The sequence below is a fragment of the Hemicordylus capensis genome, chromosome 8 (assembly GCF_027244095.1).
Source record: "Hemicordylus capensis ecotype Gifberg chromosome 8, rHemCap1.1.pri, whole genome shotgun sequence".
NCBI classification, from domain to species: Eukaryota; Metazoa; Chordata; class Lepidosauria; order Squamata; family Cordylidae; genus Hemicordylus; species Hemicordylus capensis.
In genome coordinates, this window is record NC_069664.1 from 8,225,931 (window position 1) to 8,249,752 (window position 23,822).

Here is a 23,822-nt window from a genome sequence, read left to right on the forward strand (position 1 = left end):
GGGATGTGGTGATGGCCACCAGCTTGGATGGCTTTAAGGAGGGTTAAGACAAATTCCTGGAGGACAAGTCTACCAATGGCTACTTGATGACTTTATGCAACCTCCAACTTAGCATAAACTAGTGAGCACATATTTGATAATGCCCATGATGAGTAACAAGCCTGCCCAGAGCAGCTGGGCACCATTTTTTAAAAGGCTGCCTCTGAACAGCTGAGTTGCAGGAGAACAACAGCAGGAGATGGGGAATGCCTTCATCCCTCCTGCTTGTGGGCTTCCTAGAGGCATCTGGTGGGCCACTGTGCAAAACAAGGTATCTTGGGCCCAATCCAGCAAGGTACTTCTTACATTCCTATGTTATGACAACCCCCCATTCCTGGCTAAGCACTGGAGAGGACCTGTCCCTGCCGCCATACTGGGCTTCAGAGGTCCTCTGATCATCTCCAAAATGCAGTGTGATATCACAGTCTAGACTCCTGCCCTGACAGGGTTGGTGTTGGGTGGTACACATTTTGGCAGGCTACCAAAGGCTGCCAGTTCGACTTCTTGCTGGCATGTGTCCCAGACTATGGGAAACACCTCTATCGGGCAGCAGCGATATAGGAAGATGCTGAAAGGCATCATCATCTCATACTGTGTGGGAGGAGGCAATGGTCAACCCCTCCTGTATCCTACCAAAGACAACCACAGGGCTCTGTGGTCACCAGGAGTCAACACCAACTCAATGGCACACTTCACCTTTACCTGAGCCAGGCCAACATTTCTTGACCTTTGCAGCTGGGCCAGCCATTAGTTTGTGGACCCCTGTGGCCAAGTCAACCTTTCAACAGCTTTCTTGGAGTGTCTGCTTGAACATTCTGCATAGCTTAGTTGTCCTTTAACCTGCACATCAGGACTACTTTAGGCAAGTAGATCTTCATAGGATAAAAACTATGCCTGGACAGGTCCACTGCAGACTGCAAGTGGAGGATTGAATGACCGAATACTTTCTCATGGGAAAAATAAACAAATCCCTACACATTAAAAACAAACCAGTCAGGAAATGGCTGCAATTCTTCTCCTTTGCATCTGACTTTATATCTGTCGAATTATTATCATCATTTTTAGAATATGTGGGAGTAACTGAAACATGCGATTCCTCCCAACAGGAATTTGGAGTGGCACTAGGAAAGCTATATCCTGTGATGAACTGGTTGTCTAGACAGAGCCTCATAACGAGTGGGTGTAATTTCCCAACCCTTTCCATGTATAATCATGGGTGGGTTGCGGAAATTGGTGCCCTGATAAAATTGGTGCCCTGATATATTTATGCCAGGCCTGTGCAACTTTAGCCCTCCACTCCCATCATCCCCAACTACTGGGCACTGTGGCTTGGGGATGATGGGAGTTGTAGCTCAACAGCAGTTGATGGGCCAAAGTTGTGCAGCCCTGATTTATGGCAATTGAGCAAACTGGTACAATTTCTTATTTTGCACAATCCTTCATGAGGCTATTTGTGGGGAAGGCAATTCAGAACACTGAAGTCCTTGACATCAACCACTGGCAATTTTCTCCAATCCTCACTCCAGTTTCTGAGACTATACTTTCACACATATCCTAAGGACTAGAAACCTGGCTTTTCTATATGAAAGATAGAAAGATGATATTTTTCAGGAAGCTGAATTCAGCCCCCTTCCTAATCAACAGATTCTATACTGCAGCAGAATCAGGGCATAGACAAAGCTCTGGCGATAGCTTTTTGGAGAGCCGGAAGTGGTACAGCAGAGCTATCAGCGTCCAAAACCCCAGTTAATTTTTTCTTGCCATACTCTGGCCACTGATCAAATGGGTTTTGCCAGTTTCTGAAGCACTTCAGGCAATCTTGGAGGGAAAAGTTGATACCAGCAAGTGAGCTTGTTTGGTGTGACTGTGCTGAGCACCTATTGGATAGCGTCCGTGAGGAGCAACAACCCTGCCCAGAGTAGTTTGGGTGCAGTTTTTAAAAGGTGCTTTCTAATTTTTAAAAGGATGACAGCTCCATTGATGTTTATTGGCTCCAATTATGGACAGCCAATCCAGTTAGAACGGCTCTATGAGTCCCCTTGGCTAGGGCACTCAAAATGGTACCTAAGATGGCCCCAGTCATCAGCAGGTTTCCAGACGCAAGGAAAAGGAACACAGCTTGCATTTGTATTTTTAAAAAGGAGTCTGGTTCAGTTGCCTTTCCAAGAGCTGCTGGGACTTGCATGGTCAAGCAAAGGATGGAGGTCTGACCTTAGCAATGGCCAGGTTGGGCCTTCTGTTTGTTCACTTGCCAGCAAATTCAGACAACTCTTTATACCAGGCGGGGCCAACCCGAGACTCTCCAGGTGTTATCAGACTACAACCCCCATCACCCCCAGCCACAATACTGGAGCTGGGGGTAATTGGAGGTGTCGTCTGACAATACCTGGAGGGTCTTAGGGCAGCCACTCCTGGTTTATACCATTGTCTCCTCTCCCATCAATCTGAACAAGCCATAACAGCTGGCCAACCTCATAGAGGCATATTGACTGAACAGGCATATTATTCCAAGGGCAAATTCAGCCACTAACGAGAGCACGGAGGTGGCAGTATGGCATGATCCGATATACTCTTGCTTATTCTGCTAAATGAACAAAGAGGCGCCTTTTTAAAATGGTGATTATTTATATTTAACAAGGGGAGAACAACTAGCCGTATCTAACCCTAGCACAGCATCTCTCCAGGGCTGGTGTTTACCTCTTTTTTTTCCTTTTTTTTAAAGCTTGTGAGCCCTTCAGGGACAAAGAATTGTCTCATTTATTTATTATGTTTCAATGTAAACCGCTTTGAGAACTTTGGTTGAAAAGTGGCATATAAATCTCAGTTGTAGTGGTACACAAATCTGTCACAGTCACATGCAGCTTCTTTTCCTGCCCTACACCAAGGGAGCAAGCCACTCAATGGTGCAGCAGGGAAGTTACTTGCCTAGGGAGCAAGAGGTTGCTGGTTCGAATCCCCACTGGTACGTTTCCCAGACTATGGGAAACTCCTATATTGGGCAGCAGAGATCTAGGAAGATGCTGAAAGGCATCATCTCATATTGTGCGGGAGGAGGCAACCACCAAAAGAAAACCACAGGGCTCTGTGGTCGCCAGGAGTCAACACCGACTCGACGGCACAACTTTACCTTTGCACTTGACCCCTACCGCAAGGGCGTGATTTGAACCCAGACCCATTTTAAATGCCAGAGCTGAACATGGGAAGCAATAATCAAGGCAAGAGCGCCTTTCCATATGTGAAGAGGGCCTTTGCTTCACTACAGGCAACTCCCCCACATATCTGGGACTGCGGGATTTCCAAATGACAAGCCCTGAAATTTCCCATTTAATACTATCCTCCTGTAGAAACTCCGTGTGAAATTTCAGGGCTTTTTGCCCAGCCTTTGGGGAGGTATTAACATTTTTGAGTTTCCCATTGATCCCTATGGGGAAATTATCCAAGGGGGTCCAATGTTCAATTCTTGCACACAGGGCCCTTTTCAGAGCTTGTTTCGCCACTGCATCGATGTACACAGCACGTCGTTATTTGTAACATATTGGTTAGCACCCAGTTACAGCCGCAAAGCGTCGTGCTCCAACAGGCAAGCAGCTGCGTCTCATCTCCAAGGCATTTGGGCAACTTCTCCATCGCGGAGGAGAGAGATGGGAAGTATCCAGCTCTAGGAAGAGCAGCACCTACCTGAAGCTCAGCCACTTGCAAGCTGGCTGCCACACAGAAACCTCAGCAGTTTGAGTAAAACACTTGAATGGGACCCTGCTCCTCACAACCAGTGTTCCCTGGAAAAGGGATTCCCAGATATTCTTGACTGCAATCCCCAGCCAAAGTCCACTGCAGCCAGGAACTGTGGGAGTTGTAGTGAACAACACTTGGGAATCCCTGTCCATCAATTGCCTGGTCGAGAAACAGTGTCCCTGTTGCCCACGGGCCAAGAAGATCATCAAGGCCAGGTTACCCGCAGCCAGACCAGACATCATCCACTATGACATCACTGGTTCGATGCCGCTCATCCCCTACAACGGCTACAAACCTGAGACATTCACGGAGAAGTAGGTGGTCTCACTTCCCGAGGGGCTGTTGGTCATGCAGGCATAAAGCCCTGAGTCCTCGGGCACGGCGTCCCTGACCTCCACCTCCTCCCCCGTGATGCGCGTCCGATTGTTCTCCAAGAGCTGGACCCCGTCTCGCACCCAGTTGATGCTCTGAACATCCTCCCGGAGCCGGCAGCGCAGCTGGAGGAGGTCGCCAGGGTGGGCCGAATAAGACTCCACTTCAATACTTGCTTTGGGCAAAACTGGAAATGTTAGGGGAGACAAAGAGACAGAAGGGTGGGGAAGCAAGGTGTGAGTTGTTGACCGCAGAGGCATTACTTCAGCAGCATGCAAACACTGAGGAGGGGGGCATCCTGTGGTCAGGAAGACGCAGGCCTCAGCTGCCATGCGGGTCTGTCGGAAGAGGAGGGGGAGCAAGAGTCAGGATGGGGATGGATTTTGCTTTTATTATTTGGATAGTACCATTGATGCAGGGATGGATCTACAATTGAGCAAATGTGTGCAATGAACACAGGCAGCCCCCAGGGGGAGCTGCGCCCATATTTCCAACTTAAATCATTATTTTCCCCATAGGGATCAATGGGAAACTCAAAAATGTTAACACCTCCCAAAAGACTGGGCGGAAAGCCCTGAGATTTCACATGGAGTTTCTTCAGGAGGATAGAATTAAATGTGTGGATGTTCAAGGAAATTTTGATTTTTAATGGGTTTTTTAAAAGCTTTTAAAAACAAAGGAGTTATTAAAAATCAATGGGTGGACTGATCTCCTTGAACATCCATACATTTAATACTATCCTCCTGTAGAAACTCCACGAGAAATTTTGGGGCTTTCTGCCCAGCCTTTGGGGAGGTATTAAAATTTTTGAGTTTCTCATTGATCCCTATGGGGAAATTATCCAAGGGGGTCCAATGTTCAATTCTTGCACACAGGACCCTTTTCAGAGCTTGTTTTGCCACTGCATTGATGTACACAGCACGTTGTTATTTGTAACATATTGGTTAGCACCCAGTTACAGCCGCAAAGCGTCGTGCTCCAACAGGCAAGCAGCTGCGTCTCATCTCCAAGGCATTTGGGCAACTTCTCCAACGCGGAGGAGAGAGATGGGAAGTATCCAGCTCTAGGAAGAGCAGCACCTACCTGAAGCTCAGCCACTTGCAAGCTGGCTGCCACACAGAGCAGGAAGGGCAAAGAACAGGCAGGGGTTAAAGGCAACTGCAGCAAGAGTAAAGCTTCTCCCTCTTTCCCTGCAGTCAGGGGTTCTCAGCCTCCTTGGGACCCCAGCTGGATTACAGCTCCTTTGGCCTCCGTGGCTGGCAGTGTTCCCTGTAACAGAGATTCCCAGATGATGCTGACATCTCCCGCCAAAGGCCACTGCAGCTGGAGTTGATGGGAGTTGTAGTCAACAACCTCTTGGCATCCCAGTTACATGGAACGTCAGTGGCTGGGGGTGATGTAGTCCAGCACCATCTGGGGACCCCAATTTAGGAAGCTCTGTTCAGTTCTGCATTTGGGCTGCTATACCAGTGTGAAAGGTGCTAGAGAGAGAGAGAGAGAGAGAGAGAGTCTCTACCCTGCAGGCAAAAAACCAAAAATAAATGCTATAATCCTGCCCTCTCTCCAAGGAGTTTGGGGCAGCAAACAGTTTCATGTATCATTTTATCCCCTTAACATCCCTGTGAGCAAGGTTCCCTATAACAGGGATTCCCAGACATGGTTGACTACAACTCCCATCATCCCCAGCAACCCTAATCTTTGGCTGGGCATTATGGGAGTTGTAGTCAACAATATCTGGGAATCCCTGTTACAGGGAACACAGCCTATGAGGTCGGTTAGGCTGAAAGTGCTGGACAGGCCTAGCAGCCCAGATGCAGAACTGAACAGACAGAGCAAGGCTGCTCAACGTCTGGTCCCCAGATGATGCTGAACTACAGCTCCCATCATCCACAGTCACAGTGGCCAAAGGAGCCACTTTGTCCAACAACATCTGGAGACCCGAGCCCGAGATCCCCTGACTTGCAGGCTCTCCCTCTGATGCAACACATAGCCCTCTAAAAGGGCTAGAAACTTGTTTTGTTTGATTGTTTTTTCAAGTTGAGATTCTCAGGACACCTGAATCCTGTAGTGAATACACACAGCCCTGAATAAGCAGGCAGCAAATTGGACTGGAATGTAACTTATGCCATCATCATTTGACCCCAGAGAGCACTTTGAGAAAGGAAGGAGGAGGGTCGTCATTTGACTTGAAATCAGGTTGCAACAGAACTATTTTTAAAGGAAGTCTGGCCTGGCCGCACCGGGGAGGGGCCGTAGTTCAGCAGTAGAGCAAATGTTCAGCATGCAGAAGGTTCCAGGTTCAATCCCCATCAGCTCCTGCAAAAGCTGACCAGTGTGACCACTGCCTGCAACCCTGCCAGCCAGAACAAACAGCACTGGCTTAGACAAACTGCTTGTCTGATGGGACTGTGGCTTAGTGGTGGAGCATCTGCTTTGTGGACAAAAGGTCCCAGGTTCAATACTCACCGGCATAACCAGGTAGGAATGGAAAAGACCCCTGCCTAAACCTTGGAGGGCTGCTGCCAGTAAGTGTGGAGAACACTGAGCTAGATAAACCAAGGGTCTGACTCTGCAGGCAGCTTTCTAAGTGGGATGGCCCCAGGCCCCAGGCAATGGCAGCCTGTATCTCAGCAGGATCATGATGATTTAGTCCCCTTGTTTTATCTCCTCCAACTTTTTGAGCTCTGCAGTGTGCTCAGTTCTCCAGTTATGAATATTTATGACCACTAACCCAACAGCATGGGCATTTACTTTCCATCTTGTTTGTCCAGGAAACTACCAGCTCATGTTTCTGGGAGGTTTTGGACACTCACAACCTGATCTTATGTATATTTACTTAGAAAGTCAGCCCCACTTTCTTCCGGAGCACATACTTCGAAATAAGTTTGCAAAGGACGGTAGCTTTCGCTTGAGAGCAAGTGGTCTGTCTCCTTGCAAGTGCAAAGGAATAGCCAAGCAGTTACCGGTTTTCTAAGCAGATAAAAAGTATATAGAATCTATCAGATAAAAATGTGTGCTGCATAACCAAAAGATTTCAGATTATACCAACAAGGAGCCTTTAACCTGCAAGCCTCTCCTTCCTAGTCCATGAGGCAGGCCCACAAATTCTGGCCATCAGTAACAAATCAGGGGGTGAATCCTCACAGTGGTTCTTGGCAACATTTATGCCCGTAGAGATGGAAAACAGGATAGCATTTTTGTTCTTGCAGCTTTCTGATCACCCTCAGAGGAGAGCTGGTCTTGTAGTAGCAAGCATGACTTGTCCCCTTAGCTAAGCAGGGTCCACCCTGGTTGCATACAAAAGAGAGACTAGAAGTGTGAGCACTGGAAGAGATTCCCCTCAGGGGATGGAGCTGCTCTGGGAAGAGCATCTAGGTCCCAAATTCCCTCCCTGGCAGCATCTCCAAGAGAGGGCTGAGAGAGATTCCTGCCTGCAACCTTGGAGAAGCCGCTGCCAGTCTGGGCAGACAATACTGAGCTAGATGGACCAGTGGTCTGACTCAGTATATGGCAGCGTCCTATGTTCTTTACCGTAACCCCCAACTATTATGGTAAAATTGTTGTCATTTTATTATGTAGTCCATCTTATTTGTTTGCTATTTCTCCCTGAACCATTTTTGGAAGGGCGGTATAAAAATTGAACAAGCAAACAAACAAACAAACAAACTTTTGCACAGATCAAAGGGTTAGGGCAACAATGAACAAATGCTTCTGCTCTCTCCATGGAGTAACCTTTGGAGGATATTCCTGCCAATTTTCATCTCCATTCCTCTGACACTGATAAAGTTTTATAGTAGTTTGTGTGTTCTTAAAAATAAAATAAAAAACCATTACAAATGTGGCTACTGCAGGCCTGATGGTCAGGACAAGAAAAGCACGAAAACACACAGACAGTGCGAAGTATATGCTGTCACCAGTTCCCCCATCTCTAGGGGTGCAGACCTTGTCAAAAACCACAATGAGCATTAATACCCCCAGAAGATGGTACCCACCCTGCTGGCTTATGCACTATATGTTCTGTTATAGCACCCAGTCAGTTTGCATGCCTGATCAGGAAATACATGAATTTAAAATTCCTTCAAAACCTTCTTTAGATCAGTTATTTGTCAGCCTTCCCCCACCCCACCCGGCAACCTAAATCACTGCGATTTTCAATCACAGGTTTAAAAATCAAGCCATGCTGCTCAAATGGTAGTCTGCAAAGTGGGAGGGTAAGAATGTTACATGGAGGAAACCAAAATGCTCAGAACAAAATCTCAACAGGACAGTCAGCTGTGCACACAGATGATAGCTAGTTTTCAGCCAACACACCCTGTCATGCTGGCCCACCCAAAGGGTCTCTGAGGTCAGATGCTGTTCTCAATAACCTCCAAGTTTCATTTTCTCCTGCCCTAGACATTACCAGAATCTCAGAATTAAATCTGGTGGTGGCGGAAAACGGGAAAAGAATTTTTTTTTTTTTAAGGAAGCTTGTAGCATTTATCCTTACACAATCTAGCTCTGCCCCCGGCCACAAGGTAGAAGCATTTCCCCACAAACTAACTACAAATTTAGCTTGGCTTCCATTGGCTGCACAGCTCCCAAACTGGACTCAACTTTGGAGTTGAAAACGAGATAGCAGCAAAAGGAGATGGAAGCTCTCAGCCCCACCCAACCTTCAGATGAGATGGTGCATAAATTCCTAGCACATAATACAGGGGGTCATTCTGTTTGGAACTCGGGGGCTGTGAAATCCAAAAGTGAGTCTCATGGTACGAGGCCTGGGTTCAAATTCCCACTTAGGCAAGAAGCTTGCTAGCGTGGGCCAAGTCACACACTGTCAGCCTAACCTACCTCACAGGGATGTTGAGAGGATAAAATGATACATAAAACGGTATACACTGCCCTTAACTCCTTGGAGACAGGGCAGGGTGTAACATTTATTTTAACATTTCTAGACTGCCTTTTATCTGCAGATCCAAAGGTGGTGAATCGTTAAAATACCACACACACGCATACACACACACACACACCACCATCACCACAATCCAACAGAAGAGAAAAGTAGGGTAGCGACTGCATCTTTCAAACAGGTGTGGCAGCCCGAATGCAGAACTGGACAGATTGGGAAGAGAACTCATCTTGAAGGATGTAAAGTAAGATGTGCTGTCGGTGTCGACTCCTGGGCCTGTGGTTGTCTTTGGCAAAATACAGGAGGGGTTGACCATTGCCATCTCCCGCGAAATATGAGATGATGCCTTTCAGCATCTTCCTATATCGCTGCTGCCTGACGGGAAACACTCCAGCGGGGATTCGAACCGGCAACCTCTGGCTTACTAGGCAAGTCATTTCCTGCTGCGCCATTAGGTAGCTCTTGAGGGAGGCAGCAAACATGAATTTACCCCTTTGCTAAGCAGGGTCTGCCCTGGTTTACACCTGGATGGGTGATTAGCTGTGAGCGCTGGCTGCTGTGAGATATTCCCCTTCCCTTGGCTCTCTAGCTGCTGTTGAAGTAAGACTCCTGTTGTTGAGCTGCAGTTCAGCAGCAGCAGCAGGGGTGTAGCAAGGTTGGAGTGGGCCCAGAGACAAGATTTTAAAATGCCCCACCCCTCACTGAAGCTCAGCTCATGAAGTAAAGAAATCTTAAATGAGGCTGAACAGTGGTAACAAAAAACATAGAGATGGATAGATAGATAGATAGATAGATAGATAGATAGATAGATAGATAGATAGATCCTATGTGCCACAACAGAACATCATCCTAAATTATTTTTTAAAAGGTTTTGTACATTGTGGACGATGCAAGTCATTGAATGGTCCTAGAGAAAGACATGCAGTTCTGGTAGCTCCAGGTCTGAACACTCACATCAATTTCAGAGGAAACTGAAGGAAGCACAGGCGGGTGCGCAGCTGGGGGAGTCAGTCATGTGACTTGCCTCTGGGGGGGAACCAAGGCGGTGGGCCCCCAGACAACTGTCTCCCCTTGCCCTATTATAGTTACGCCCCTGAACAGAAGCTGGAGAGAGAAGGTTGCCTGAACCTGCCTCAGGGGACGGGGTCATAGCTCAGAGGCAGAGCATCTGCTTTGCATACCAGAAGGTCCCAGGTTCAAGTCCCCGGCAGCACCTCCGCGTAGGGCTGGGAAGGCTCCTGCCTGAAACCTTGGAGAGCCGCTGCCAGTCAGAGCAGACCATCCTGAGCTAGATGGACCAATAGTCTGACTCTGTATTAGGCAGCCTCCTATGTTCATCTAGTCCAGCAACCAGTTTCAAAAACAGCCAGATACCTCCTGGTACTCACAGACAGTGGCCTTCCCCTTGGCCATCTCCTCATCACCTGATATTCAGAGATATCTGTTTGAGTGGAATGTAAACCACCCTGAGATTTTACAGAGGGTGGTATATAAACGTGACACACACACACACGCACACACACCCCTGTTTCTGTGTATGGAGATCTCCTTTAGTTAACACAGACAGGATCTGTTTGACCTGTATTTTTGGCCTCTGTACCAGGGGTGACCCAAGCTGCTAACTGAGCAAAGAGGCACCTTTCAAAAGCGGTGATTCTCTTTACTGAGCACTGGGAGAGCAACTGGCCCTCTCCATCTCCAGCACAGCATCCCTCCAGTGGCTGTTGCTGGTGTCTATCTTAGGTTTCTTTTTTAGACTGTGAGCTCTTTGGGGACAGCGAGCCATTTTAATTAAAGTCTATGTAAACTGATTTGGGAACTTTTGTCGAAAAGCAGTATATAAATACTCGCCATATACTGTGGCACAGACTATTACTGCCTTGCTCCATGACCGGGGCAGGGGTGGGGTTCATCCCTCTTTCAAAAACTGACCCTTAAAAGTGGCATGGGGAGGAGGGAAGGTCACCAGCCAGCAACCAACCAACCACCTTTTCTCTCCTTGTACTTCCTGCAAGCTTCACAAGAAGTGTGAAGAGCAGCATTCCCTGTAACCGGGATTCCTAGATGTTATTATCTATCTATCTATTTAATTCTCTAAGGCATACCTGTGGCTAATCCCATGTGTGGTAGCTCTCGCAAGAGTTTGGAGAGCTGCCAGATAGCCATGGGCCAGCCAGAAATGGGGTGGGGTGAGGGGAGAAGAAGTGGGTCAGAAAGCGAGGTGGGGGAGAGAAGAAGCTGGCGCCCGGCTGGCCAGAAAGTGGGGGGGGGGGCGGGACAAGAAAAGGGTGGCGTGCAGGTCAGTGGTGACGCGTGGGTGGGCCAGTCTGTGCCTAGCCCAGCTAGCTACTATTATTTTAAATTTATATCCCGCTCTTCCTCCAAGGAGCCCAGAGTGATGTACACAATTGTGTTTACCCTCATAACAACCCAGTGAGGTAGGTTAGGCTGAGAGAGAAGTGACTGGCCCAGAGTCACCCAGTGAGTTTCATGGCTGAGTGGGGATTTGAACTCAGGTCTCCCCGGTCCTAGTCCAACACTCTAACCACTACACCACAGTGATTCCCAGATCTTGTTGACTACAACTGCCAGCCAAAGGCCACTGCAGCTGGGGGTGCTGGGCACTGTAGTCAAGAACCTCTGAGAATCCCTGTTACAGGGGAAACTGGCGAGACGTGCTCCTTGCAAAGCTTGCAAGGATTAGGTAAGTGCCAAAAAGTTACTCCAATGGCGTCGGTGGCACATTTTGCCACCCTGTTGGCACCCCAAAACTCTGCCACCTGAGGCAGCCGCCTTACTTTGCTGCATGAAAGAGCTGCCCCTGCTCTGTCTGGAGAAGAGAGCCCCAGCAGAGAGGAGGAGAGTTGGTCTTGTGGTAGCAAGCATGACTTGTCTCCTTAGCTAAGCAGAGTCCACCCTGGTTGCATATGAAAGGGAGACTAGAAGTGTGAGCCCTGTAAGAGATTCCCCTCAGGGGATGGAGCTGCTCTGGGAAGAGCATCTAGGTCCCAAGTTCTCTCCCTGGCAGCATCTCCAAGAGAGGGCTGAGAGAGAGTCCTGCCTGCAACCTTGGAGAAGCCGCTGCCAGTCTGTGCAGACAATACTGAGCCAGATGGACCAAGGGTCTGACTCAGTATATGGCAGCTTCCTCTGTTCCTATGAGGACAGAAGGCCCATCCCTGTTCTAAGCTAACACGCCAAGGTCTCTTCCGCGAGCACCACCACTTGGCCCCCCCTGAACACCCAACACTGCCTGGGAGCTTCCTTCCACTGGCAAACCTCCCAACTGCCTTTCGTCTCCAAGGGTCTGGAACGGAGGACGGAGCACTGAAGCCGCCGGGCTCTCGCCGCCAAGTCAATAGAGCTCCCGTCCCCTGCGCCGTTCTGCTTTAAGCTGCCATGACCAATGGAAGCTCAAAGTTCAGGGATGTTTTTCTGCCGGTGATGGACAGCACCTCTCCCGCAGCCCCAGCTGATGAGAGGAGGAAGTCAGAGGGCAACGGCAGGCCGCTGGCCTTTGGTAACCCAGCGCGCAGGCTGGTGAAGAGGCTCGGTGGGAACAGGGACGGGAGGCATTCACAGGCTAATGACCATAGCCAGCTCAGCCAGCCCCTCTGGGAAAGGGGAGACGAGACAATCTGGGCTAGAGGGCGGGGCCTCGAGGTGTCCGAAATTGATTTGCGCTTCCAAGGCAGAGCCCCTGCCCCCCACCGCAAATCTTAGCAACAGGAAGGCAGCCCAGGGTTAACAAAGCGGCGGCCGGAATTCACAGGAGCATGCACATCCCTGGATCTCTCTCCACTCCCCCGACTTACGGCCACAGCTCAGTAAAAGAGCGTCTGCTCGGCATGCAACGTGCCCAGTGCTCCCTCTAAGGCGTGCGTGTCTGTGTGCACTCACACCTTTTTTTTTAATGTCCACTCATTTAATTTTTGATTCCCACTCAGGTGGAATTGGGAAGGCCCCACTCGGCCTGCATGTGTGCATGCGCATACTGCCTTGAGACTGCCGCCCAGAACAAAACTCATTCTGCACACAGATGAAAAAAAATTAGAGAGAACACTGAACATGTCCCCGGTTCACTCCCTGGCTTCTCCAGGTAGGGCTGAGAGATTCCTGAAGATAGGTCTGAAACGCTGGACAGCAACTGCAAGAACAGCCTTGCTGGATCAGGCCCAAGGCCTCTTCTAATCCAGCATCCTGTTTCCCACAGTGGCCCACCAGATGCCCCTGAGAAGCCCACAGGCAAGAGGTGAAGGCACGCCCTCTCTCCAGCTCTTGCTCCCCTCTGAGGCTGGTGGTGGACTATAACCACTGATAGACTTGTTCTCCATGGATTTTTAAACCCCTTTTAAAGGTCCTCCAAGCTAGTGGCCATCACCATATCTTGTGGCAGAGAATTCCACAGATTAACCACGCATGGTGTCAACAAGTACTTCCTTGAGTTGGTCCTAAATTTCTGGGCCATCAGTTTCATGGGATGACCCCTGGCTCAGTGTAAACCAGGGCTGCATAACTTCAGCCCTCCTGCAGATGTCAAGACTACAACTCCCATAATCTCTGACTATTCACCACTGTCGCTGGGGAAAATGACTTGACTAGCAAGCCAGAGGCTGCCGGTTCAAATCCCTGCTGGTATGTTTCCCAGACTATGGAAAACGCCCATATCGGGCAGCAGCGATCTAGGAAGATGCTGAAATGCATCATCTCATACTATGCGGAAGGAGGCAACGGCAAACCCCTCCTGTATTCTACCAAAGACAACCACCGGGCTCTGTGGTCACCAGGAGTCGACACCGACTTGGACTTTACCCAGTCCAAAAACAGCTGAAGGATTGCAGTGGTGCATCTCTTGTGTACTGAGCTAATGGACCAATGGTCTGACTCAGTATATGGCAGCTTCATATGCGCTACATGGGGGGGGCAAGACTGGGAACCCCTCCCTAGGAGATGGGCCTGCTTCCGCTTTGCTGAGCGTGGAGCAAACACCAACCTATCCCTGAGCGGAACCACACCCAGATATTCCAAGGCGCTGGTCGAGGAGGCCTAGGGATGGCATGAGAGCAAGCTAGTTGCAAACCCACAAAAACTCTTCTTCCCACGGATCCCCCCCACCCCGACTCCCCCGAGACAGGCCCAACACAGGAGCGCTGCTGCTGCTGCCACTTTTTCGCTGGCGCATGTTAATTAAGGGGAGCCCGTTTGATCGCTGGGCTCTGTCAGGCTCAAATGTCTCTTTCATAACCCCCTGGCTGCTTTGTAACTTAAGGCGGCGGCCAGGTGCATCTCCTCTCCGGAGCAGGGCCCAGCCAACTGGTGGCGAGAAGCTCCACCAGCCTTCCTTCTCCCCCCTACACCCCCTCCCCACTTCTAACAAATGTTTAATAAGCCAGATGATCTCCCTGGTCCTTTGTATTGGTTTCTATTGTGCAGAGAGTCTCTTTAAGAGCCGCCTGGGGCAGTCCCAGCCCTCTGAGAAAACTTCAGGCTTTAATGGAGCCTCTGGTAATCACTGACATTTGCATCAGGAAATTACCATAACACTAGCCAAATTACCATAACACTAGCCAAAGGCTGGGCCTCCTCCCTCATTCCCAGAGGCTCACACGGGAAGCCCCAGGTCAGTGACCATTTCTTAATCATCTGTGGCTGTTCTTAAATGCCATTATTTATCATTATGGATTGCATTAGGAACATAGGAAGCTGCTATATACTGAGTCAGACCATAGTCCATCATGCTCAGGATTGTCTGCATTGACTGGCAGTGGCTTCTCCCAGGTTGTAGGCAGGAGTCTCTCCCAGCCTGACCTGGAGATGCTGCCAGGGATTGAACCTGGGACCTTCCACATGCAAAGCAGATGCTCTACCACTGAGGTACAGCCCCATCTAAGGGTAATATCTTAAAGCAGACATGTGCAGCCCCATCCAAATGCAAACCAAGGCAGACTCTGCTTCGTAAAGGGGACAATCCATGCTCGTTACCACAAGACCAGCCCTCCCAGTTTATTTCCTGCCCTTCCACCAAGGGTTGCCCATGTGCTTTTTTTCCTCCTCCCGTCCTCACAAGCACCCCAAGGCAAGTTAGGCTCAGACACAAAACCTATTCAGACATTATGTTCGGCATGTGTTCAGAAGAAGACACCTGAGCTTGACAAATTCAAGGCTTCAGGGAGCCATGGCAACTAGAAATTTAACCGTGGTGGCTAGACGAGGATATTCAAAGGTAAAGTTATTTAATAAAATCTTTATTTGTCTCAGGCAAGCCATGTTTCTATTCTGTTACTGCTTTTTTAAAAAGCCCGTTTATGTTCCCCCTCTATAATATCCATCACTAAGTCGACCAATTTTGTGAAGTTTCCTGTCTGGCTCCTAGATTTTTGGGTTGACTCCTAGATCCAAAGAAAATGTGCTAAGGCCTGCTGTATGTACGGGCGGGGAGGGGTGCATGTGTGTGAAGGGAAGCAAACCTGGATCCAGGCCCCCTGAAATGTAGGATACAGTCAGGAAATGTACCACTGCTCAACCTAACTCAGGAATATCTGTACCTACATGCAGATTTGTACCTCTGTACACTGCACACAGCCACCTAATGGAGCAGCGGAGAAATGACTTGCCTAGTGAGCAAAAGGTTGCTGGTTCGAATCCCTGCTGGTAAGTTTCTCAGACTATGGGAAACACCTCTATCGGGCAGCAGCGATCTAGGAAGATGCTGAAAGGCATCATCTCAAACTGCGCGGGAGGAAGCAATGGTCAACCCCTCCTGTATTCTACCAAGGAAAACCACTGGGCTCTGTGGGCTCCAGGAGTCGAAATCGACTTGACACACTTTACCTTAAAAAGACAAACCCAAAGCATGAATAGGAAGATGCAAATACTTTTAAACAATGCAACAAAAGAACATTGCTCAGATAAGATAAATCTTGAGGATTTCCTACCCATGCCTTTGGCACTCATCCTACCAGGATAAGAACACTGTACAACTACTACTGGTCTTCCTTTTATGGTTGTTGCAACTGCTACTGAGCCAATGTAAGTGATGCACTTTGGACGTATCTACATGTTCTTTAAGAGACCACAGGGATACCCAAAGAGATTGTGGTACTCAACTAGTCTAACTCAAGGCGAATGTCCCAATGCATTCCTGGAAATCCCAGGGTCCTCTCCTTGGAAGCTTAAAAAGGCTTCCTCAAAGAAAACTAACAGAGGAACAACCTTCCCTGAAAGACAGCTTGGCAGATTATTTGCTACATGTTTACGCCACCTAAACCAATTATCTCTAGGCAGTTTATTTTTTAATCACGAGTGGAGCTCTAGGAGGTTTACAAGATTATCCTGCAGGGATACCGTGGGTGTGTTTTAAGACACAAAGCCAGTCCCTGTGTTGATGAAGCTTGAAAGGTTTGCCCCAGTGCCCTAGCAGGGGTTAGGAACATAGGAAGCTGCCATATACCGATTGTCTACACAGACTGGCAGGATTGGGCAGCACTGTGTAGACCAGGACTGTAATCCTGGTCTACACAGGATTGTCTACACAGACCGGCAGCAACTTCTCCAAGGTTGCAGGCAGGAATCTCCCTCAGCTCTATCTTGGAGATGCTGCCAGGGAGGGAAATTTGAGTCTCAGATGCAGCCCCATCCCATAAGGGGAATTATCTTACAGTGCTCACGCATGTAATCTCCCATTCACATGCATCCAGGGCTGACCCTGCTTAGCAGAGGGGACAAGTCATGCTTGCTACCACAAGACCAACTCTCCTCCCAACTAGGGTCTAGTGTCCCATCTAATATTTTACATCTGGGTGCAAAATGAGTTTTGTTCTGAGTGGGAGTATCAAGACAGTGTGTGCACATGTGCCTTCAAAATGTGACCTTGCTGATTCAACTTGAGTGGGAACTAAAACTAACCGAGCGGACATCAACAAAGCTTCTGAGCATGTGCATGTGCGCACAACTTAGAGGGAACACTGCTGGGGTGTCCAGATTGTGTTCGACTACAACTCCCATCATCCCCAACCACAATGGCCTTTGTGGCTGTGGGATCAGTGTCTCCTGTATCAAGGATTCTCAGATGTTGATGACTACAAATTTACATCACCCCCAACAGAAGGCCACTGTATTTGGGGATGATGGGAGTTGTAGTCAACAACATTTGGAAATTCCTGTTATAGGGAACACTGCTGAAGATGATGGGAGTTGTGATCAACAGTACTTGGGGAACCAAGCTTGAGAACCAATACACGGTGTAGATCATAGGTGGTTCTCCAGCTATTGTTGAACCTACAATTTTTTCTTTATTTAGCAGTGAGGGAGTAACTGGCCCTATCCACCCCCAGCACAATCTCTCCAGTGACTGTTGCTGGTGTCTGTCTTACATATCTCTTAGACTGTGAGCCGTTTGGGGACAGGGCTCCATCTTATTTTTATTTATTATTTCTCTGTGTAAACCGCTTTAGAAATGTTTGTTGAAAAGCGGTATATAAACATTTGTTCTCGTTGATCTATAGAAACTGAAGGCTTCTGTAAACTCACCCCAGGACGAGCAAGCAGTCCGTTGCATGCAGTCTCGGCACACGCATACTTCAGTGACGACGACCAACCCCCCCCCCCCCCCCCACAAAAACCTGAAACGGAGATGATTGATGGGAACCACAAAACCACATCCACGCTGCGTCCCTCCAGGGATTTGGAGGAGAGTGTCTCTTAATACCCTGTGCCTGAGGCTGTAACACGAGCTTCTCAGCCCGGGACCCGCTGGAGTGTGCTGGGGCACCCCAAGAGCCTGTGAGCGGCTGCTCCTGCCAGGAACATTACATAATGGTTTTGAAACAAGCAGAAGAATTACAAGGATGATGTAACGTCCAAACGCTCTTTTGCCGGGCTGTGGGCGAGTTTTTACTGAAGCTTTGAAAACGGAATTAAACCCGGAGTTTAGTCTGGCAAGGCCGGGCCAGATGGCAAAACTCAACGGGTTCTTAGAGCTGTCATGAAGTTTCCAAGGATCTGGGGAGGCCGCCGGGCAGAAGGGGAAGAGAAGATGATAATTCCAGAGCCGGGGGGGGGGGGGGAGGCCTTTCCCTCCAGCCCAGACCCAGCTCCAGGTGAAAAGAGTGAGACAGCAGAGTTTGGCAGTAGTAGAGTGAGTGTGTATATGTGTGTGTAGAAGCAGCACAGATTAACCTTTCGTCTTCTGGTATTCAGCCAGGGCTTGAATACAGGCACTTTCAGGGGGGAAAGGGTTTTTTTTTTTTTGTTTTTTTTTGCATGCCAATGGCCCTGTGCCAGACTGGGCCATCTGAATGTAAAAACCCCTGCATTCAAGGCCCTCACAAAACAGTGCAAACTGCTGTTATTTGCCAGGGCGGCTGCAATAATGCAGCCAACAAAGAGATGCAGGGAACAATAAAGCCCTGAATGGCTGAGATCAGCAGGTCCTCTCGCCCGTTGCCATGGAGACCCCACCAGGGCTTACTAAAGGTATTTCCTGAAGAAAAAGCACACACATGCCCAACAGCTCCGCTAATCCCAACAGGAAGTGCTTACTGGGGGCCTCTGGGGGATTGGCCTCTTTCTATGGGGTGGGGGGGGAGGAGAGAAAGAGTTTATTCCCCGCCCCACCTCGTTGGCCTTTCCCCAAGGCCTGCTATGATCTGTTTGCATGCTGGGGAGGGACAGCGGACGGTGCTATCCAAACTCCCACCCCCCAAATCGTCTCCTGCATGCATGCGCTCCTGTCCGCCCGCGCGTGCACACAAACTTCTGTTTCTGGTTATTGCAAACAGCTCTGGTGGCTGGACTCTTCCCGTGGGGGGGTCCTTCCCTCCATTCCCCCTAAAAACAATCCCCCCCCCCCGCCATCATAACCTGGATATGTTCCAGACTGCAGTCTGGTTTGCAAACTCCAGCCTCTGCCAAACATTAATGAAGGGAAGCGGTTTGACACCGGAGAGGTTTGACAACCAGAGGGGTTCTGTGCTCAAGGGCGGCCAGGGGCTCAGACCAGATTGGGGACGTCACCAAGGGAGGGCAGAGAGCAAGGGTTGTCCGCTTTGGCACCCCAGATGGCCCAGAGCACCTTCCTTATGAGGCAAGGAAACACAATCTGGGACTTTTTAGGGAAGGGGAAAAAAAGTAGGACTAAGGGGAGACATGGTATAGGTTTTTAAAACTTATGGATGGATGAGGTGGTGAGAGAGCGGACAGAAAGAGGTTTTTCTTCCTCTCGCAACTCTAGAGCCAGGGGTAAAAGTAAAGTTGTGCCTTCAAGGCAAGGTCTACTCTTGCGGCCACAGAGCCCTGTGGTTGTCTTTGGTAGAATACAGGAGGGGTTTACCATTGCTACCTCCCACACAGTATAAGATGATGCCTTCCCACATCTTCCTAGATCACTGCTGCCCGATATAGGTGTTTCCCATAGTCTGAGAAACATACCAGCAGGGATTCGAACCAGCAACCTCTTGTTCACTAGGCAAGTTTTTTCCCATTAGGTGGCTCTCATTAGTGGCTACAAGCTACTTTCAGACTCAAGAGGCAAGATGCCTCTAAATGCCAGTTGCAGGGGAGCAACAGCAGGAGAGAGGGTAGGAAGCTGGACTGGATGGTCCTTAGGCCTGATCCAGAAGGGATGTTCTTATGTAGACTACAACTGCAATCACCCCCAGCCTTCAGCCATTGTGGCTGGGGATGATGGGAGTTTTAGTCCAGCATCATCTGGAAACCCAAGGTTGGGAACCTCTGATTTAAAGCAATGCTAAGAGAGTCCATGTTATACCTCAGTTTGGTATCCTGTGTCGGCCTTAGATAATCCCCAGAGACAGCTACAAGATCCCATTAGCAAGGATCACAAAAAAGGCAGGACAGGGCAGCTGCATGTGAACACTTCGTCAGGCCAAGTTTGCCACAAGTGAAGTTGGGGGTTGTAGTACAGTATAATCATATAGCAATGGAAGAAGTCTTAAGAGCCCAACAATGGAAGGAAAAAGAAAAACCAACAACGAAGGAGTGGTTGAGAAAAGTCTGGCATGTTACACTCGTGAACAGCATCGCCATTTATACAACTCAGGGAGAGTTCTGCACATAAAATATGGAAACTTCCAGCTATTTGGCAGGGTCTCATTCATTTCATGCTAGAACCGAATCAAGCAATAAGAAAGTGTAATGTTTCCGTTCTTTTTTCTGTAGAACCTTTGCCTGAAATGCTGTATTTATTTTCTCATTTTGCTATGTAAACCACTTTGATAACCTTTTTGGATGAAAAGTGGTGTGTGTGTGTGTGTGTGTGTGTGTGATGGAGTATGGGAGTTGTAGTCCAGCAACAACTGGGGACCTGGGTCTGAGAAGCCCTGCCTTAATGACTTGCAATAAAAATCTGAGAGATCTGGGGAAGAGGGTTAGTCAGACACTGGATCCAGCAGAGAATCAACTTGCTGACAGGGAACAGATTGCAACACACTGCATCGTCTCACACGTTTCCAATCCAGGAGAAATATTTACTCTGCATGGACTGTAAACGTTACTCACCCCTGCCACAGCTGCCTACCTGGCCACAGACACCAGCTGGCACAAGTCTGCACACAGCCTGTTGAAACCATGCCAAACAAAGGGAAGAAAAAGAAGAGTCCCCCTCAAAAAAGTGTGGCATCACAACAATTAAGGAATGCACCAAAAATACAAACACAATCACATATCTGAATCGCATTCTATTTAGGGTGACAATATTCTAATGCCAACAAAGCAGTGGAGAGCTGGTCTTGTGGTAATGAGCGTGAATGGTCCCTTTTGCTAAGCAGAGTCTTCCTTGGTTTGCATTTGGGTGGGAGACTACATGTGAATGCTGTAAGGTATTCCCCTTAGGGGATGGGGCTGTAGCTCAGTCGAAGAGCATCTCCTTTGCATGCAGAAGGTCCCAGGTTCAATCCCTGGCAGTCTCTCCAGGTAGAGACTTCTGCCTTTAACTTCGGAGAGCAGCTGCTAGTCAGTGTAGACAATAGTGAGCTAGATGGACCAAGGGCCTGACTCAATAATTAATCTAATTTTTAAATTTTAATGTGTTTTATCTATTATGATTTTTATCATTTTATGAATTTTATATTTGGATTATGTTTTTAGTTCTGTACACCGCCTAGAGAGTTCATATTAAGTGGTATATAAATTCAATCATAAATAAACAATAAATAATAAATCTAGGGCAGCTTCCTATCTTCCTATGTAATGATGGGGATTGTATTCCAACAACATCTGGGAACTCCTGAGCTAGGCGATTGCCTTTCCAATTCTGCAAGAGTGATGATGGTGCTCCTTTTTGCTTTTGCAATGTGGACAGAGGGAGCTACATTAGAGGGCTGAGGAACTTTTGCTTGTCAAGAGTTTAGCCAGGAGCACGGGGACAGTATAAATCTGATACCTCTACCTCCCCGGCGGGAAAAGGGGGTTGTAAAAATATTGCCCCAGCTGTTAAGCACGACCTCTGACCTTTGGGCTTTTCAGTAACTGCTTCTCTCCTCTGCATCTATCTCTCTCCTGACCGCAGCTCAGTAATTAATCACAGCATTAAACACAAATCAGTAACTGATGCATATTTACTGGCTCTTGGCCCTGCTGATGCTTCTCTCTCCCTACCCGCACCTTCCCACCAATGGATGACTCAAGTTGACAGAGGCCAGTCGCATCTTCAGAGCTACAAAATTAGGACCAGAGAGAAAAAACTGCAGAGGGGTGGTGCAAACTTCTGAGTTACACAGAAGGCTGCCAAGAAGTTTTTTAAAAACAGGATATTCTCTGCCAAACCTGGTCACAGAGAGAATCTTAGGAGAGCCAAATGTGTAACTGGAAAGAGTTTAACACTCTAAAATCAGCCTGTCAAATCTAAGCCATACAATGTTCTTGCTCCTCACGCACTTCCCACTCCTCCTATACAAGGAGTAGTACTGTAGAAACTTTTAGTCGGGGAACTACATTACAACCCATGCAAGAAAAGATGGAGAAAGTTGGAGAAAAGATGGGCACTGCAGTGGGTAGGGATCTGTGACTATGAAAAGCAAGTGTTGCCTTTGATTGATTGATTGATTGATTGAGTGCCGTCAAGTTGGTGTCAACTCTTAGCAACCACACAGATTCTCTCCAGGACGATCTGTCTTCAACTTGGCCTTTCAGGTCTCTCAGTGGTACATTCATTGCTGTCATGATTGAGTCCATCCACCTTGCTGCTGGTCATCCTCTTCTTCTCTTTCCTTCCACTTTCCCCAGCATTATGGACTTCTCAAGGGAGCTGGGTCTTCGCATAATGTGTCTGAAGTATGATAGTTTGAGCCTGGTCCTTTGTGCCTCGAGAGAAAATTCTGGATTGATTTGTTCTATGATCCATTTGCTTGTTTTCCTGGCTGTCCATGGTATCCTCAAAAGTCTTCTCCAGCACCAAAGTTCAAAAGTGTCAACATTTTTCCTATCTTGCTTCTTCAGAGTCCAGCTTTCGCATCCATAAAGTGTCACGGGAAAAACTATGGTCCAAACGATTCTAATCTTTGTAGGTATAGACATGTCACGGCATCTAAGTATCCTTTCCAAGGCCTCCATCGCAACCCTGCCAAGTACTAGTCTGCAGCGTATTTCTTGACTGCTGGATCCTTTACTGTTGATCCTTTATTGTTGCCTACTTATCAGACAGGCAACAGTAAAAGATCAACAGTAAAGGATCCAGCAGTCAAGAAATATGCCATAGACTAGCACGCTTAAGTGACGCAGCAGGGAAATGCTTGACTAACAAGCAGAAGGTTGCCGGTTGGAATCCCCGCTGGTACTATATCGGGCAGCAATATTGGAAGATGCTGAAAGGCATCATCTCATACTATGCGGGAGGAGGCAATGGTAAACCCCTCCTGTATTCTACCAAAGACAATCACAGGGCTCTGTGGGTGTCAGGAGTCGAAACTGACTTGACAGCACACTTTACTTTACCTTATCAGATACTTACCAGAGCAGATGCCTTATACTTATACTTATCAGATAACCTTGCATCTAGGGTTGCAAGTAATCTGCAATTCTCTAGAAGCACAGAAAACTCACAGAATGTACTGCTAGATGCAGAATCCAGTATCTCAAGAAGATTCCTAGGAAATGCTAAGTTTAAAAAACAAAAACAAACTAAAACCAGAGCATGTTTCTAGCCTTAGCATTACAAAACACTTGAAAGGGATGTATGCCTCAGGGACATGAGGGAATGCTTGAACCAGATTTGCAGCAGGTGTGAACTGCAGGCTCACATAGCTTTTCATAAGCCCTCCCATCAACAGAAGAATACAGAGAGGTGAACATTTAGGGAAGAATTCTGAACCAACAGATACCTTAATTTGCATACATTTATGCAGGTCTCAGAACTGAGCTGATCTTTGTGCAGAATTTAGATTTTTTTTTTTTTAAAGCAGGGGACACAACCAGTTGCAAAGTCTCCAGATTGTTGCCACTCCAAAATCTAGCATTTCACATACGGATCTGTATTAAGGCACAGTTATCCACATGTTGTGTTGAGCAGTACATGCCTTGTCTTAATCCTGCATTTCAGGCTCACTTTTAATATGAATGAGGGTACAGTTATTCACACACAAACACATACAGATATCCGAACCAACGTCCCTGCTAACTGGGATTCTCAGATATTGTTGACTACAACTCCCATAACCCCCAACCAGCTGGGGATAGCAAAATAGTGTGTCAGACCACATACTGAGTCAGACCATTGGTCTATCTAGCTCAGTATTGTCTACCCAGACTGGCAGCGGCTTCTCCAAGGTTGCAG

General features: G+C 48.1%; 1 protein-coding gene across 6 annotated transcripts in view; it reads right to left on the reverse strand.

The window, feature by feature from the left end:
- Positions 1 to 23,822, reverse strand: part of FGFR1 (fibroblast growth factor receptor 1) — a 108,835-nt gene that overhangs the window by 43,048 nt on the left and 41,965 nt on the right. For all 6 annotated transcript variants that reach the window (XM_053269687.1, XM_053269684.1, XM_053269689.1 and 3 more), the window contains exon 3: positions 4,067 to 4,330. In XM_053269687.1, the coding sequence (XP_053125662.1) occupies positions 4,067 to 4,330 (264 nt within the window). The remainder of the gene's footprint in view (positions 1 to 4,066; positions 4,331 to 23,822) is intronic.